The 18,313-nt window shown below is 38.9% G+C and overlaps 2 protein-coding genes across 4 annotated transcripts; one reads left to right on the plus strand and one right to left on the minus strand.

Moving 5' to 3' along the window:
* Positions 1 to 464: 464 nt before the first annotated feature.
* On the minus strand, positions 465 to 10,879 carry lrrc8ab (leucine rich repeat containing 8 VRAC subunit Ab). Of its 3 annotated transcripts, none has more exons than XM_030738089.1 (5): positions 10,756 to 10,879; positions 10,064 to 10,182; positions 4,703 to 6,821; positions 4,237 to 4,517; positions 465 to 2,248 (listed from the first exon to the last, which is right to left on the minus strand). In XM_030738089.1, exons 3-4 carry the CDS (start codon positions 6,812 to 6,814, stop codon positions 4,242 to 4,244), a joined length of 2,388 nt encoding a protein of 795 aa, XP_030593949.1. In that variant the 5' UTR covers positions 6,815 to 6,821; positions 10,064 to 10,182; positions 10,756 to 10,879; the 3' UTR covers positions 465 to 2,248; positions 4,237 to 4,241. The 3 variants fall into 3 exon arrangements, with proteins under 3 accessions (XP_030593949.1, XP_030593948.1, XP_030593950.1); XM_030738088.1 differs by having other exon boundaries at positions 4,213 to 4,517; XM_030738090.1 differs by lacking the exons at positions 465 to 2,248; positions 10,064 to 10,182; positions 10,756 to 10,879 and adding an exon at positions 9,418 to 9,444 and having other exon boundaries at positions 3,617 to 4,517.
* Positions 10,880 to 11,020: 141 nt separating this feature from the next.
* hscb (HscB mitochondrial iron-sulfur cluster cochaperone) lies at positions 11,021 to 17,100 on the plus strand. Its single transcript, XM_030737934.1, has 6 exons — positions 11,021 to 11,388; positions 11,483 to 11,579; positions 15,161 to 15,250; positions 15,383 to 15,527; positions 16,610 to 16,657; positions 16,803 to 17,100. The coding sequence occupies exons 1-6, from the start codon at positions 11,021 to 11,023 to the stop codon at positions 16,895 to 16,897; spliced, it is 843 nt and encodes a 280-aa protein (XP_030593794.1). The 3' UTR covers positions 16,898 to 17,100.
* The last annotated feature ends 1,213 nt before the right edge of the window (positions 17,101 to 18,313 follow it).

Genomic DNA, 18,313 nt, shown 5'->3' on the forward strand with positions numbered 1-18,313 from the left:
CCAGCAACACTTTCAGTAGGGTTCCAGTCATAGTTACAGACTCAAAGGAAAAAAAGGAAGATCTCTGTTAGAAAAGTATTTAATGTTGGATTAGGCATAACCCACATCCATGGAAACTAAACCTTTGTGATTTTTAACCCATCTGTGGTGATGCTATTAAGAGCTGGGTAGACACTGGCAAAAAGCAGAGATGAAGGTCATTAAGCTAGATGGCAGCTCAACGTTTGGTGTTAAAGGGGTTCTTTATCATGTCAGTAGAAAATGAGCTGAAATACAGCATCACCCCTAATGAAAATTCTGGGAGTATTCAAGGTTTGCGTTTATGACCTGTTCTCCGTGCTGGTGTAAAATCCCTGAGAACAAATGAGTTCATAAAATCTTCAGTGTAAATCTCATTAGCACTACAGTGAGCAATTTCTGAGAAAAGTTTGTGCCAAAAGCCCAACACCAAGACAAATTTGGCCTATTTTTATTTGTTTTTATTCCACTGGAGTCAGTGTGTACGAGACAGGAAGAGACACATTCAAGCTCACTCATGGTTCATGCCAGCACTGATGCATTGATGATGTTCCTTTGGCAAAAAAAAGAAAAGAAAAATCAGCAACACTTCTGATTGTAACTGAGAAAAGTGGAAAAATAATTTTGTACCCAAAAGAAAGAGGAAAAAAAGACAAACATGGAAACCAAGGGGTGAGAAGGTCCCATTATTTAAACATATATACAGTAAACACACTCAGACTGTGTCCATTTCTCACAATGAAGACAAAATTCAGACATGAGATCTTTGACAGAAACACAATCAAGGTCAAATAAAGTGGTTTTTCTTTAAAAACACATTTTGTTTTAATTCAGCCGTTAATATTAAATACACCAAACCAGAAAATAATGTATAGAAATTCAATATAAAAATGTTATCACAACAGTTTAAATTAATACAAATACCAGCAATAATAATAATAATAAAAAAATAGGCAATCAAAAAAATAAGTGAGTACTGGCCGGTTTCCTGAGACATTTAGTTCTATTATAATAATCCTAATAGCTGTCAAAATGAAAATAATAAATTCAGTCAAATAATAAAAAAGGAAAATAGAGGAAAAAGTGACTGAGACAAATATATTTAATGATGTCACTCACTGTGCATTATGTACTGACCACTTATTTACAATACTGACTGCAACACTTCAAATATGACACGAGGTTTTCTGATGTCATTAATGACAAGAGCTGATTGTCTTACTAAATAAGTCTATTGCTGATGTGTTGTGGGTGCCACTGCAGACCAAAATCAGTTCGACTTTCTGGGAGTGCTTCTGTATAAAAACATAAACACTAATCTAAGTTTAATCTCGTGGTCATCCAGGGAAACCTTCCCACACTGGAAAACACCCCAAGCATGTTTTTGTATGTGTATGCATTAATCTGTGCAACTTCTGGAAGAGGAGCTACAGTGCAAAAGCTTTCTGTAAGCTCAACAATCTCTGATCTACTTCACTTGAAATTCTCACCATGTTCATAGCAAAACCAACGTGACCAAACCAATACAGCACATTAGAAACCTATATAGCTACTAACCAATATAGCTTAAATAAATGTAATATTGCACAATATAGCATAGCTAACCATGTCACTAACATAGATGCACATAGCTGAAATGTTAGTGTCTCTATTAAAACACAGACTGGTGTTTTTCTCGGGTAAACACAAGAACCCCTGTTGTGTGTTGTGCTGCATCGATCTCAGAGTCCACGTTTTTAGCTTCGTCTTACTTACTGTGTCAAAACACAAACACACAACAGCCGCTCTCAATCAGGCAAAGCAAGTCAAACTTTACCCACAGATTTAGCTTTCTTAATTAAAAATTAAGAAAGATGAAAATAAAAATTGTCTTCATTCATGAGGAATAAAGTCAAAATTTTGAGAAGATAAATGTGGTGGGTCTTGTTTGCTTGGAGGCAGTAACTCACTTTTATCACGTAGGTCCAAAGTAAGTCTGATTGATTAAAAAAAAACAAAAAACAAACTCTTATCTATGTTCCTTAGCAGGGACCAGTTTCTGCAATATGTGCATCTGGAAATCTGGTGCTAAAACAAACATACAAACAGAGGAAATGCCAATGACGCAGTAGCTCAAGTTTGATTAAATTCTGACTAACATTGTAGAAGAAGAAGTGATTCTTGTGAACTGTAGATGAAGAATAGACCACGGACGCCTGGCATAAGGTCAACAGTCTTTTGGCCAGATGAGCTAAAAAAAAAAAAAAATAATCAATGAATTATAAACTACACTTTTATTCCCTAAATGACTTTGTGCATCTTCAGTAACTAAAATCTAAACTCAACAGCCTCACAGATGTTTTAGTGGACGGGTTGAATTGCGAGCTTTGCTCCCTGCTGTAACACTGGTGAACAGATTTACCAACAAAATTAAAGTCACACAGCCAATGTCACAAAGTGGTGTCATGGGTGGGGAGTGTGGGGGGTATCACCTTAAGACACTAAATATCTTGCATGTTTTTGTAAATGAAATATTGGTGTCAAGTATGGTCGCTTCTGAAAGTGAAAGAAGAAAAGAAGTGAAAAATAACTGCAGAATATGGCAACAATATTTCCATCATCATTTGGGGCCGACTAGACTGGAGCTCTTCAAAGGAGAATAAACTGAATAAAAAGATGTTCAGAAGAGAGTTTAACTTTCATAAATAACAAAATCAATCCATAACAATGAAAGGAGAAAATAAGGCAACTAATCTGATCGACACGACTTTTCAAAAATGATGAAAATTCATAATCTTTCCCACTGCTGACAAATTATTTTGTAAGATTTTCTTTCCATTAGATGGAATGTAGGTTGATTCTGCAGAAGTACAATTTAAATGTATTTACTATTGGTTTTCAGGAATGGTTAGTGTTGTGTTGCTTTTTGATAGAACAGTAAACTAGAAGTCGATCCTCAGCTCAGTGAGTAATGTGTAACAATTCAGACGTTTTACATTTCGGATGTTTGTTTGTTTCCTCACACGCAGGTGAGCAGCTCCTTCACTGCACAGTCATGCAGTCCAGCAATATTAAAGTAACTGTAATCCTATCAAGGTAGAAATATAATATTACAATGTCATAGACAACCATGCCTAAAACACAAATCTGAAGACATGACATGTCTGCTCTTTCTTATTTGTAGCTATTGAGCTATCATTGCTTATGAGACCACCAGAGATTCATTTTAACAGACACAAACCTGGTCTCAGTTCAGCCTCCACATGTAACAGACACATTACAAATATTTGCAGGCTCCATTTCAATTTCAGCACTGTGTTATTTCAGTATAAACTTAATCAGAATTCTTATCAAACAGAAATGACTCATCTCATTCAAAAGCTTTAAGCATTTGTTGATTAAGGGTTGGGTATTCTGATATGCTTCACTTATGTAATTTTAATGCTAGTCCAATAACTGATATTCAGCAGAATAATTGCTTTTCCTCCAGCACTTGATCAAACACACATCTGCCCACAGAACGAGGCAAACAACATTTCCATTCTGTCAAACTGTCTACATCAAATTATCACCCCCCCCCCCCCCCCCCCCCTAGAGCTTTAGCTCTACAGCGCTAACAGTGTCCTCTATGGCCCTCTTCTTCCCACTTTGTAAGTCACCTTTAGATGCAAGGCTCTCAGTATATTCATCCTCTACCCACCACTAGTTATCCCTGATTTGTTAAGTCATACTATCAAATCACTCAATAGTATCTTTGTAACTCAAAGCAGGTGATTATTGCCTGTACACAGAAATAAAGAGGTCTTGGACATCATTCTTCTATCTCATTGCTTGACAGAACATTTCAGTGTATTAAACCTTATTTTAATATTGAGCAGTGGTATTTTTCTGTTTTTAGTAAAGTTGGCTCAGAGTTTTGCATACGCTGATTTCTATATCATAAATGTAAACACGTGATTCTGATCACACTGTCACAGCTACATTATTGCTAAAAAGCATAATTACTGGATTATAAAGTAAAGGCCTGAGAAACTGTTTGCCAAGGAATTAATAAATGAAACGGACTAACAGGACAACCAGAAGTTTCCAGGATTTTGGTTCTGCCAAACTGACCTTGATACCCAACCTTAGAAACAGCACACTGCAGCAGGAATACTGCCTGTTACAGCAAGCATCTGGGACCAATGTCTATGTCTAGACCCAGTATGTAAATACCTGTTTTTACTTGCAGATGCAAACCTTTTTTAAGCTTGTTCTTTATCAGCTTTCCATAGCTGTTCCTTGACCTCTGTGGGCAGTGTGTTGAACAGATCCTCTTCCACCACAAGACCAGTTCTTTTCAGCTGTCGGCACTCTCCCAGCTCCACTGGCAGACACTCCAGGCGGTTTCCTCGAAGCTCGAGCTGTATCAACGCAGTCAACTCTCCAAACCGTGATGGTAGTGACTGCAGGCAATTGTTTCCCAAGTTCAAAGTGCGAAGCTTCTTGCACTGGAAGAGTTCATTGGGAAGGTTCTCAATCTGTATTTTAAAGTCGGGGGGGGGGGGGGGGGTCCATTGGGAAAGAATGGAAAAGAGATTATGATTTCCAGCTTAATTTATTGTTTTAGTAATAAATAATACACATAAAGCACTAATGATAACCTCCAATCTACAATTAGGAAAGATTAAAATGGATGGGAAACAGCACTTATTCCATCACTTACCCTGTTGGCTGTCACTGCCAGGTGCTGAAGATTTTGGAGGAAGCCAATGTCTGTTGGGATATAGGTTAGGTTGTTATGGCTCAAATCCAAGAAGCGCAGCTTGCGGCAGTAGAACAAGTGGCTGGGGATCTTCTCAATCTTGTTTCTGTTCAGGTACAGCTTCTCCAGGTTAATTAGGGTGCCAATCTGAATAGGAATGTAGGCAATCTGGTTGTACCAGAGCTTAAGGCAGACCAAGCGATGAAGATGCTGGAAGCTGATGATCTCCTCGATGGTCTTCAGATTGTTATCCTTCAGGTCAATCTCCTGCAAGTTGTGCAAACTGAAGATTGAGTGTGGTATGCGTTCAAGATCGCAGCGAATGAGCTCTAGTTCTGTCAGGTTTACCATCTTCTTCAGGCTATTGAGCACCATCAACTTGGTTCCTTCATTATTGATGGACAACTTCTGGAGGTGCATGCCCACATCAGTGACCACTTGAGGTAGCTTAGTGAGATTGCTCTTCAGGCGAAGAACCTTGAGCCTCTTGAGCTCCCGGAGCCCATCGATGACGATGTAAGGGTTATTTTCTGCACTGAGATTACCTGTCAAATGGAGCTCACTGAGATTCTTCAAACTGTAGATCCATAACGGGATTTCTTTGATGTCAGTGAACTTGATGTGCAGAGACTTTAGGTTTTCACGCAAAAAAGCCAACGCTGGAGCTTCGATTTTGGCCGGGGTGTGATAAAGCCACATCTCTCGCAGGTTAACCAGCTGGGCAATGATTGGGGGAATGGTAACATCTGGGATTAGCTCCAGTTTAAGAACCTCCAACTCCATCAGATCAAACACTGTATCTGGAATGCCACTAAGCATGAAAAGGTGCAACTCCAACTTCTCCTGAGAGTTCTTAGTTATCCTCTGCCTAAGCTTATCCAGTGTCCACTCATTGTTGAGGTTGAGCTGCCTCAGCTTATTTTCGCTCACTTCTGAGAGGAATACGGCAAAGCGTTTAGAATACAGAGGATCATACTGATCTATCATGTGCAACATGAATGCAAAGTCATTCTTCACATCAGGTATGTCACTGTAGCTGCTCTCTTCCCGGATTGACTCAAAGGAGTACTTTTTTAGGGAGCGCCGAAGCATCCAGAAAAGTGTGTACATGCAGATCAAACCATACACCACCACTAAACTAATGTAGAAACAGGCTAAGATTTTAAAAAGTGTGGCGAGTGGGTGAGCACAACGATACACGCTGTAACCAGTCAGGCTCTCTATTTTTACCGAACAGTCAACACTAAATTGAATATCGTGGACATAATACCCTGTGTAGCAGATTATCAAAATAAACTTGATGACTTTGATGATAGTCTGGCGAATGTACAGTCTGTATACAATGTCTCCTTCTTCCACATGTATGCGGAATTTCTTCACTTTTTCAAACAGCGCTTTTGCCTGTTCACCCTCTTTCTTGTCCAAAACTCCTGTTTCTGTTCTATCTACAATGCCTTGCTCAAAACGTGACTTTGTCTTTTGAAGCATAGGAACACTTGCTTCTACATCTTCACTTATTACAGATTCCTTGTGGTCCACTGAGCCGTTCATTTTCATTGGTTTTGGGTCACTTTCTTCAACCACTGTCTCCGATAGTGCCCTGGTTGTCCATGGGGAGTCAAAGCATTTTAGCAAAATAGATACAAAATGCTCTAGTTTGGAGCTAGTCCGTGGAAATTTAAACCAAAAGTTGCTGCAAGCTAGGAAAATAAGGGTGTGGAGTAATACTAGGTAGGGAAAATACTTGGCAAACCAGTGCAATGTATTTTCATAACACACAGCATCAACATAATTGTACTGGTGGCGGTCCAAATCATACTGGATCCCTTTGGGCTCCATGAACAGTGATGACGTCAGGGTTGAATTGAAGTTCTTCTTGCAGGTCTCATTGACCACCCATTTACAGGGCAAGCAGATCATCTTATCCTGGGTCACCTGCAGTGTCCCCCCAAACACAGAAATCATGAGCATAACAATGGAGATATAGTCAGTGAAGACATCCCACCAAGGTTTCAGAATGCGGTAAGCTGGCTGTGTGTCCACAAAGTACCGCAGCTCTGTGATGGGGATCATGGTTTATCTGTGGGAACAAAGAGAATTTAATTGTAGACAGTGATCTGGTGACTCAAAGAGCCTTGTCAAACATCAAAACAATACAGAAATGACTGTTCACAAAGAGAAAAACTAAACGCCCCTTCCCCCATAACGCTTAAGCAACCTTTGCCTAAACCACGGCACAAAACCAAGCAAAGAAATCAATACTATAAATCTAACTAACAAGGTCGCACATCAGAACACTGACCATGGTTAATTTGAAGGCTGTCAGGAATAATGAAGTAGTGATTGTGACAAAGACTTTGCTGTTTGACTTTACTTGGTGGGCTACCATGTTATTGATTTAGCTATTGTTAAACAGGCACAATTAATCTTGCTCTCAAAGGACTGTCATACCAGACAAGGCGTTTCAAATGTTACGGCCAAATGGCAATCAATAAAATATAAAGCCAATTTGTCTGTATTTTAAATTACTCCTACAAGATTAAGGAGAAGTATTAGTGGGATGTCCCCATTAAGGAAAGGGAAAAAAAAAAGAAAGAAGATAGACAGCAGCCTTGAATATGAATGCAGGCTATAAACATAATAAATGACCAAGTTAGGTGAGCAATAATTTCACACTTGTTTAATCGTGACAAAATTTATAGGTCTGATATTCATCAGAGTAATGAAAAATACATTTCACCTCTTTCTGAGGCTGATTAGAATATAAAATATGAGACCAAAACTGCAAATATACTGATACAGTATTTTAAAATGGGGGGAAAAAAAATACAGATAAAGACAGTATTGTAAATCAGTCATGCATTTAGACAACAACCTGTATTAAAATTTTGCTTTGTTACCATTTCACATTATTGATAGATCCATTATTACTAATGAGGGCTTGATTTGATAATATAATGATGAGACAACATGAACACTCATCTATCCCTTTAACACATGTGCTTGGCTTCATTACCCATATTGGCCTATCAATGAACAAGAATACTCTGAGGTAGGGTTCCATGCATAAGAAAAGGTTTTGGCACCCACCAAAGGAAGGAGTTAATCAGGAGTGGTATATAAATATTTTTAACCAGTTTTCTTTTAATTTTAATTTATGTGGGAAGTAATTTACTTGAGTATGAATATGAAATACATTTTTGTTTATCAAATGACTAAAAATCCCAGCCAAAATGCAGACTTCTGTTATGTAAGGGCAAACAGACTCTTTGCCTTATCGATACTCCTGCAGCAAAGACAATTTCACATTGGGCAGCACACACACGCAGACAGGCTTCCGTCCCATAGCTTACCCACTCAGGACATCATCACTGAAAGTACACTGTTGTGAAACCATGACAGAAAACAACTTTGAAGCAAAGTATAAGGACCGCTTATCTAAATGGCTTAAAATACCCACCACATTTGGAGTAGTTACTTTAAAACACACAATACAATGATTAATTTTAAAAATTAATTCAATTTGTTACTTATTTACTTGCTGTTACATAAAGATGGTCTGACATAATGTAAATTGTCACACTGTCACCAGTTAACAATACAAACATTACACTACAGTCCCACACACTGACACAAATCCTCATCTTAATGAGGACAAACACAAGATGTTACTTTTACTGTTTAAGTATTAACACAAGGGCAACAGTAAAGATGATGAACACCAGTCCAAAGAGAAGAATGCTGTGGCCAAAGCGATGCTATCATAGAAACAGGTAGCGGTACAAATGGAGGCTAGAGTGTTAAAAGCCTGACTGATAATCACTCCTTGGGTTTGGCACACACTCAGCTTTAACATCATTCCGGTTTCTTTGTTAGTAGTAGTAGTTAGTTAATATGTGGTTGTTAGAGCCCGACTGATACAAGATTTTTAAGACTGATACTGATATTTGGTGATTTAAAAATCTGATACTCATATATTGGCTGATATTTTTTTTCTTTCAGATACAAGAAACATGTACAGATTTTCCTAAAATCTGTTATGTTAAGTAATTTATTTACTCACTGACAGTTAGCTGGTTGTTGTGTTTGTGCTGTTACAAACGTGTTGCCAACAGCAAAGTTGCAGAGTGCTGATACTGACAGATCGGCAATATACTGCCCAATAATATCTGCCCATCAGCAAATCAGTCATACACTAATAAAAATTCAACTAATGTTAATGTCTCCATTCTTCAAAAGTTGCAGATCACATGAACTCTAGCAAGTCCACCCATCATGGAGATAATTGACATACTTATGCAACACGAGTAACAGCATACGTATTTGAGTAATACTGAAATTAGTACAGTAATACATTACAGGAAATATTTATCCTATTACTGGAATGTGCCACCTTGTGTCCTCAGTATTGATTATTGCAGTGTGAAGTAGATGTGATGAAAGTCTGAGAAAAGTGGATAACAGACACACAAACATACAGAGACTCTTTCCATCAGTAGCTAGGTAATTGTTTGGGGGGTATTGCTGGACCAGCCCAAATCATGCAGTTGCCTTAAAATAAATCCAAAATCTAAAATTAAACAAACAAACAAACAAAAAAAAGCGCACAAAACAAAACTTATTTCAAACTACACATTAATATGCTCCAGTCAAGTATGAAAAATTCTTGTACTTACAAATCCTAATTGCAAAGCACAAGTCCTCCATACATAAACAGCCAAGAGCAACCCACAACTAATCTCCCTTACCTCTGCTGTACATCAGAGCCAGATAAAACCCTCTAAATTGCCACACCCAGTATGCAAGCTTGAGAAGTCACTTTTCTTAAGATGTTCCGTTTTGGCCTGTTTAACCCAAACAACATGACCGGCAGAGGAGCCACCTTGCTCCCCTGCTCTCTATTCTTAGCAGTTTCCGTTAATAATACCCAGAGTATTGTCTGCGGGGGCCTTGAGAAGCACCTCCCTCGGCCTTCAGGAAGAGATCCTGTTTACCTTATAGAAGCTGCTGTCTCCAATCAGTGTCTCTCTGGAATACTCTACCGTCACCTTTTGCACCCCCCAAACACACACCTCCACACACACACACACACACACAAAAAGAATGAAGACCTGGCATTCATCACAGCGCTTGTACTTTGGTAGGAAACAGTAAAGACAAATAGTTGCAACGCCTAGTCTGATCCTTGGCCAAATAAGCATATTTAGACTGGCCTGGGTTCAGAGAAACTTTTTTCACACAGCTAACTGTTCTATTGCAATAGCCTGGATGGATGGATGGATGATGAAGCAGCAACAAGTACTCCCAGTCAATAAAACACACCAGTTTGGAGTTGTTATCTGTGCTCCAGTGCCCGATGATGTCCCTGGTGGACTAACCACTTTTTGAGTATCCAAAACTCTTCATGGAGCATTGTCCGTCTCATCAGCATGCAGTTGAATCTGGGGGTAAAAAAAAAACACAAATGCGGTTTTCTAGCATTTTTGAAGGAGAGAATAAATAAAGTTACCCATGCTTATACAAAGTGATGTTTTATCCTAATGACTCTTAAAGATGCTATTTATTTGTTTATTTTTGCACAGTTAGCAATTTAAAATGTGTTTGTTTGGTTTTTTTAAATTAGATATTTATTTTTCAGACGTATGTGCCGGCTTTCCATCAGTCACCCCTCATAACCACAGCATGGGTTGCCTTTGTCATCTAGCTAGGTAGCTGAACAAGCTACTCAACAGAAAGTTAAAGCCGGTGCTGTTTTTAATATATATATCCATCGTGTGCCATTAAATAACATGACACGCTGTCTTTCAGGGAGTGCACTGGAATATGACAACAACCAGCTTATTTGTCAGTACTGAACACGAATAAAACACGTTAGCAAACTAAGCTATCCTACTGCTGCTAAGCTAGCTACCGGCTAGCAGTTTTTGCTTCTTTCCATCTTCGCAAACGCTGCACTTAAAACGACACTGGTACACTTCTAACAAGCACTGAAAATTCTGAGGTGTTCAGCTTACTTCATGTGGCGTGCTGCGTTCAAAACTAAGGTTACGTTATCAATAGTTCCTCACAAATTGTATTTGCTGTCGCTAGCTAGCTTTGTTTTTCCTCCAGGAACTCGAAAGCTGTCGAGCGGTGGCGGTGTGGCAGTGTCAAAAAACGTAGAAGAAGAACGCGCTTCTTCGTTTTTCATTTCCGGCAGGAGATGTTTCTGTTTTGACAGGGAACATTTTGTATATTTACTGATTGCACGACAACGAGTAGTGCATTTTAATTCCAGACATGTTGTCAGTCAAGTCTTTGAGGATAGTTAGCTCATCCCGGGCTGTACTGCACCCATGTTGGCTGACCACTAACCGACTGTCTGTTTCTAAAGCTGTTACATGTTCAGCTCACTGTATGTCTGCCAGCCTCCACAAGAAGTGCACATGGCTCAGCAGCATGAACTTCAGAGCACTGAGAAAGGAGAGACAGCTGCTTTTCTACACTCACCGAGCCCCTTCACTCAGGAATTGCTGCACAAGTCAAGTTAAACTGAACTGCTGGAACTGTAAGCATCTTCTTGACAAAACCCCTGCATTTTTCTGCGTGTCATGCAAAGCAGTGCAGCCCCCTGAAGAAGGGGCATCCTACTTCAAGATCATGGATTGGTGAGTATATTGTATATCTTATCATATTCCACCATCTTAAAAAGTGCACAAATTAATTCAGTCTTTTCATTTTAGCATGTGTTGTCTTTTTCAGTGACTACACATTCACACTGGACACACAAAAGCTGCAGAAAACATATTTGCAGCTCCAGCGATGTCTTCATCCAGACAACTTCAGCCAGAAATCTGTGGTAGGCAGGGGGATTGTAAGGAGAATAGAGATTTGCCGAGTGAGATGGTCTATGAGTCAGATAACACTTGCCTTTCTATTAGTTGCTCTGTGACGCAGGAAATTGGGTCTGACCCCTTGTCCCTATTTTTGTTTTGTTATGATGATTCATTGTGACTTGGCCATGGGAGTAACTCTGGGCAAAGTAAGAAAGATGGGTTTGTTAAAAGACACTGACAAATGTAGGGCCTGGTAAGGGAACTTGGTCCTCTGTAAGCTACCAAGCAATCTCAAGGCATAGGAAACAGTTTAAGAAATCAAAACTAAATAGCAGTGGAGATGACCAAGCATTTTTCCTTTGATAAAAAATATGGAAGGGCTAGAAAAAAGAAAAATAAACAAAAATGGAAATGGTGTATAAATGGGTCAGTGTGGTATTAAAAAGTGCTTTATATAAAGGAATAGGTGTATCTGAAGACACTCGTGGCTGCTTATTTAAGTTATGTATCTCAGGAGGCAACTCTAGTAAGCCAGCATGCCCAGTAAGCTATTATTTATGTTGATAATTATACCTGTGCTTTTCCTGCTGTGAAATGTAAAAATGTGAACTGGGACCTGCATTACAAAACACTTTCCATTATAAATATATAAAAGAAGAAAAACACATAAATATCAGAGAATATTTAATTATAAACTGCAAGTTTGTAAATCCAGTTAAATACATTTTTGGTATATACAGGTTAGGCTAAGAGAAAATGGTAAATTTTGACTAAAGAGTCTGAGCAGATTAGAAAACGTAAGTAGCTGAGATTATTCCTCTGAAAATAGTCAAGTAGAAAAAAGGTAACACCTTTACTATTCAGGTGCTTAATATGCTGAGTATTTTCTTGGTTACTCAATCTAGTTTGAGCTGTTTCACTTAATAATGTGACTAAAACAATTACTTGTCAAAAACAGCTGCTGATTATGTTTACTAGGTAAACTAATTACAGTACGGTCCAAAAATATTTGGTCAGTGTCACAATTTTTGTAATTTTGTCTCTGTGCTCCACCACGGTGGATTTTAAGTCAAACAATCAAGATGAGATTGAAATGCAGACTTTAGCTTTGATTCCAGGTTTTAACAAAAGTATTACATTAATTGTTCATGCGGTTCGTGCGTCGTAGTTGATTGACGAGCACTTTCATGGTGAGGTTGAGCTCTGTTCCCTCATAGCAGCTATCATTTCTGCTGAAACTGTCATGTCACATCTGCTGAAACACTGATTCCAAGTGTTGAACTTGTGTTTGGTAGCTCTTCACTTAAGTTTTCAATATGATGGCAGGTTGCTGCAAGTAAATAAGGTCATCATTATGCTGAAAAAAAACTAAATAAACCTATCAGTGATCTAGTACAAACTCTAGGAGTGGCCAAATCAATTCTTAAAAAGAAGGAAAGCACTGGCTAGCTCAGCAACACCAAAAGGCTTGGAAGACTGTGGAAGCCAACTATAGATGGTAGACTTCTTTTCTTGGTTAAGAAAAACCCTTTCACAAAGTCTATCAGTATCATTATCAAAGTCTGCAGTCAGGAGATGCCTTCATGAATGTAAATGCAGAGGTGCAAACCACTGGTTACACTCATGAACAAGGAGGTCGGATTAAATTTTGCCAGTAAACATTTGAGAGAGAATGCACAGTTCTGGATGAAAAAACCATGAAACCAAGACGAACTTGTACCGGAATGATGGGAAGATAAAAGCATGGAGAGGCTCATCATCTGCCAAATATGCTGGATGCAATGTTATGGCAGGGACATATATGGCTGCTAGTGGAATCAGGCCACGAGTGTTCATTGATGATGTGACTGCAGGTAGAAGTAGCAGGATGTATTCTGAAGGGTACAGGGCTGTAGTTTCAGCTCAGATTCAAACAAGTGCTGCAAAACCGATCAGACAATGGATAATGAACCAAAGCAAACTGCAAACGCAACCCAAGGGTTTCTCAGTGCAAAGAAATGGGATATTCTTCAATGGCCAAGTTAGTCACCTGAACCCGACCCAATAGAGCAGTGGTTCCCAAAGTCAAGAGTGCTGCGGCCCCCTTAAAAAACCGAAAATCTCACGGGGCTAATTGACTGATGTAAATATCCCAGTCCCTCCTGATGCTTGCTGTTTAGTCAGATTTGGCCAAATTGAGTTTGACAGTGAAACATGTAGAAAGTAGAAGACTCATTAGTGGCATCTACCATTGAGGGTGCAGTTTGCAACCATCTGAATACCCCTCACCTTACCATTTTTCCATATTGTTTTTTTAGCTGAGGATACACTATTGAAATTATTTTTGATATTCTTTTCTGACAATAAATCCTGCACAGTGGACATTTAAGAGTTCCCTAACTTTGTGAAGTGAAAACTAAATCACTAGAGATCTTTTCCATGAAATATACAATGATAGGAAAGACGTGTAATTTAGGTTCTCCCACTTGTCTTTTGATGAAGGACTCACTTACTGACGCTTAGGAAACAAGTCTGATGTTTTCTTCGTCTTCACTTTTGAATCGTCGCTTCCTTTAGTTAAACAAGAAAAAACAAACACACACAGGTTTGTGGTCGTTGCTAAATCACACTGAGCCCACGGCTCATTTAAGGTGAGACTGGATGGTCATGTGCATAACACTTTCAGATACATTACACAAAGAAATTAAGGCTTATCCCAGTGCATTAGAGTTTGACTGTGTTAGATGTTATTTTACAGTGTGATAAATGGTGGTAAATCTCTCCATTTTCCTGTTCCCTCCCTTGTAGATCATTAAGAAAAATGCATGGCAGTTTAGGAAAATAAGCATTATGAATGCAAGATGGAGAGGAGATGTATTGCTTTGGGTGTAATTTATTCTGTACACTCAGGTGGAGAAGCAAAATGCAGAATGTTATGATATGAAAGCTAAACTCATATTCAGCAGAATGTGAGAGGAGAGACGGAGTTTCTTCATACACAATCTGTCCAATATTATACTGAACCTGTTTTATTTATCACCACCTCAGGACATTTTTTTCTTAATTAGACATCTTCCACCCTCAGGGGTTTGCATCATATATAGAAAAGTCATTACTTATATGAGGCAGCCACCTACTGCACTGGTTGTTATTACAGAAACAGCCTCACACGATGGGCCCGTGGGTCAGAGTGTCTGACTATTGATTTTCAACAGACCTGATAGCTGCAAAATGTTCTCAGATGTGCCAACCATTTTTGAGCCATCACTCCCCCAACCCCACACCTTGTTTCCACACATCTGTTGCCTCAAACTTACACCTGCCTTTCCTGAAGGATCCCAAACTGCTCGACTGCAAGAGTTGCTGAATATCATACAGCTAATTGTCAGTATCACCAAGGATTTTGACAGTGCTATAGACCGGGTTTGCAAAGTGTAAAATCATTCAGCTCTTGTTCCCTTTTCTCACATATACTGTGAATACTGTGAATGTTGGTTGTTCCAAATGTGTAGCATGTTAGTAGAAACTCATTACATTATGTGCTGTCTTTTCCTTTTTTAAATGACTTGAATAGGATTGAATTTGCTGTCCTTAGAAAGAATCCTAACAGATCCCTTTTTTGCAGAAAGAACAGGGGTATTCAGAAAGCCAGTCTGCTCTTGTTAACAAAGCATACAACACTCTGCTTAAGCCTTTGAGTCGTGGTCTTTACATGGTGAGTCTGAAATCTCTGACTTAACCTGTAACAAAATTGGTAATTGCACGCTCTGTCTGTGTGATCGCTGTGAAGACTGGTGTCTGACATCTAAAGGAGCGCACTGTGATGGATTCCTATCATATGTTTCAGCTGGAGCTGGAGGGAATGAGTATAGAGGAGGGCACAGCCTCTGGAGTTGATTCACATTTTCTTATGAAGCTGATGGAGATTAACGAAGCCCTCGATGAAGCACGGACTCCAGAAGAAGCCAATAAGATCGGCCAAGATACAAAAGGTAAACAAAGTTGTTAAGTGGATTTCTATTAAGTAATGTGCTCAAAGTAGCAAAGGTGGAAGTGTAATACATGTATCTCTACACATCAGATATGTCTACTTTGGTCCAAATCAGCAATTATTAAAATGAGAAATGAGAATCACTTACTGGCTGAACCGCACACCGGCCGAGACGCGCTTGTTTTTAAGGGTTAAGGTTTCAGTCCCTTAGATTTCAGCTATGGTCTATCTGGAAACACCTGTGGTTTCCATAGAAACCTCAAGTGCAGTGTAGCACTGCATCTAACACTCCTCGAGGAGCTACTCTTGTCAGAAATACAACAGAGGAGCAAGAGATTTACCCATTTACACAGCAACCAAACAGATTGGTACCAGTGGAGTGCATATGTAGGCGGTTTGAATCCAAGGTAGGAATGACACAAACCCTGAAAAATACTAAGTGAAAAGGTCATCAAAGGATGTAATTACACTGAGTCATTAATGCAGAATAAATACTGAAAATTGGACGCAGTTTATTTGAAAATTTTAATTCTGATTTAAGGTCAATTTCACAAACTGGAGAAGGAAGATAGGTAGATGGATAGAAAATGTCCCTGTACCCTTGCTTTAGATTTATCAGACAGAGCCAGTTGCTGGTTGGTGGACCAGCTACCATAAGCGTGCCTTCAGATTCGATTCAGTGTAGCTCACATCATGCCACATGTGGCAGAAGCTGCAGATTTTGTCTGGTTTTTATTGAGGTCAAGAATGATTAAAATTTAACCTTGTCTCTGAAGAGGACAAACCATGGGTTTTGATGTTCTGATATTAGGAAGTATGCTCTCTAATGAGAACAGTTTCACTGGCTACAGTAGTTTTTAATTTGCCCCCAATTTTACGTAACAAATGACCCATTGCATTACAGAAACAGTCATAATTGCCTCCCAGTAAAGTCAATACGTGACTGACTTACCTACAGGGTATGTGTACAGAGTCTGTACAGTTTATAAAGGAGTAGATATTTATTCACTGTGAATAAACAGCACCATGTGTGCCGTATGTTAACACGTGCAGATACAGAACTCGTCTTTTCCTTATCTGCAGGAAAGCTAGCAGACTTGACAGTGCAGATAGATGCTGCTCTTCTTAAAGGTAATAATATTCAGATGTTGCACTGAAAAACTATTCCTCCCACATATTCCTTTGTTTGTTCTGTAATCTAGTTGAAGCTTCCCTTTAAGTCGCTGAGTCATTGATTGAACCTCCTTTTTCACCCTTTTTTCTTCTTTTTTTCCAGGAGAGCTGCAGGCTGCCAAAGCACTGCTTGTCCAAATGAAATACTATGCAAACATTGACGAGAAAGTAAAGGAAAAACTTTCAGAATTCATGTAGTTTTCCCACTATTTAAATAACTTAATTAAGCATTTTAGACACTTTAAAATGTTTTGTATAGACTTGCACACGGTGTTGTACATTTATCTTTGGAGTATGTAATTTATTTTTAAACCCGAATAATAAAACTTCACTTGTAATGCACTATAAATAAGTGCATTAATGTTTAATTGCTTTTTTTCCTAATTAAAAAAAAATCTATAGATATGTGGCTGTAATTGGATGAATGCAGTATCTCCCTTGAATTCCACTAATTTCACAAGCCTAATCGTATCCACTTGTACCTAATGTGTCATTAAATATGACAGAGATCTATAATTGGCCCTGATTAAAATGCTGCTCTGAGTGTTTATATGATTATCCTGCCTATCAGTTCAGCTTTTTGTCATGTGGGGCTCACACACAGATGAATGGCTCCCACGCAGTTCCTCGGAGTGCCTTTAGGTGGAGACATAACACCTTAACAATTATGGAGAAAACCAGTACATGTTGTACAAGGCAGATGAAGAAAGTCTTTAATTGAGGCAGACAACCTTATGAATTATTAATGGCTGCTTCATATGTAGCTTTAATGCTATAATAATCAGGATGACCCCCACTGAATGACAATTATTTGATGAACCTACGATTTGTGATCCACGTCATTTGTCGCTCATAAATTAATGTAAATTGTCCCTGTACACCTGTGCCAGCAGCATAGTGGTACATGCATCAAAATGCAAATTCATCCGCCTTCACATTCACAGCATTTAATGTTTTTCATGTTTTTTATATAATAGAGAAAAATCCTCATAATCTGTAATTACTTGGCTGATGCTGATAAAGGTGTTACTACTCTGACGTGTGTGGCGAGGCACTTAATCTGAGAGAGCCATTACAGCACATTTGATATGAAAAATGATATTTGAGACATTATGGGCACACAAACTATATGTGTATGAGTAGTTGTACTGTGTGCGACAGTCCTCTGGAACATCCTACTGTAACACATCCTGACTGGTGGTTTATTAAGTCTGGAACAACAGTGTCGTATGTCTGAGGCTGTTTGGGTTTTCTACACTATGGAGAAGCAGTTTCCTTAATGCACATGGATAGTGAATTAAACAGGGCTTCACCCACCACAAGGAGACTAACAGACCTATTTGTTATGCAAGTCGTAATCAAAAGGCATCTACGGTGCTTTTAAATTAATGAGAAAATGTGATCGACTAACAGGGAGGCCACTGCTGTTTCCCAGAACTCTCTGAAATTGAGTTTGAAAGAGACGAAAGGAGAACACAAAAAAAAAAAAAACTCGCTGCAGCCAAGCTGTGAAATTGAGTTGGATGGGATGGCTTGGAAAAGGAAGTAGGTGCATGTGACCACTATGCAGCTTCTGGAATGAGTTAGGTCAGCTTCAGGCTCATAATGTACTGC

Source organism: Archocentrus centrarchus, chromosome 9, assembly GCF_007364275.1.
Source record: "Archocentrus centrarchus isolate MPI-CPG fArcCen1 chromosome 9, fArcCen1, whole genome shotgun sequence".
Taxonomy (NCBI): Eukaryota; Metazoa; Chordata; class Actinopteri; order Cichliformes; family Cichlidae; genus Archocentrus; species Archocentrus centrarchus.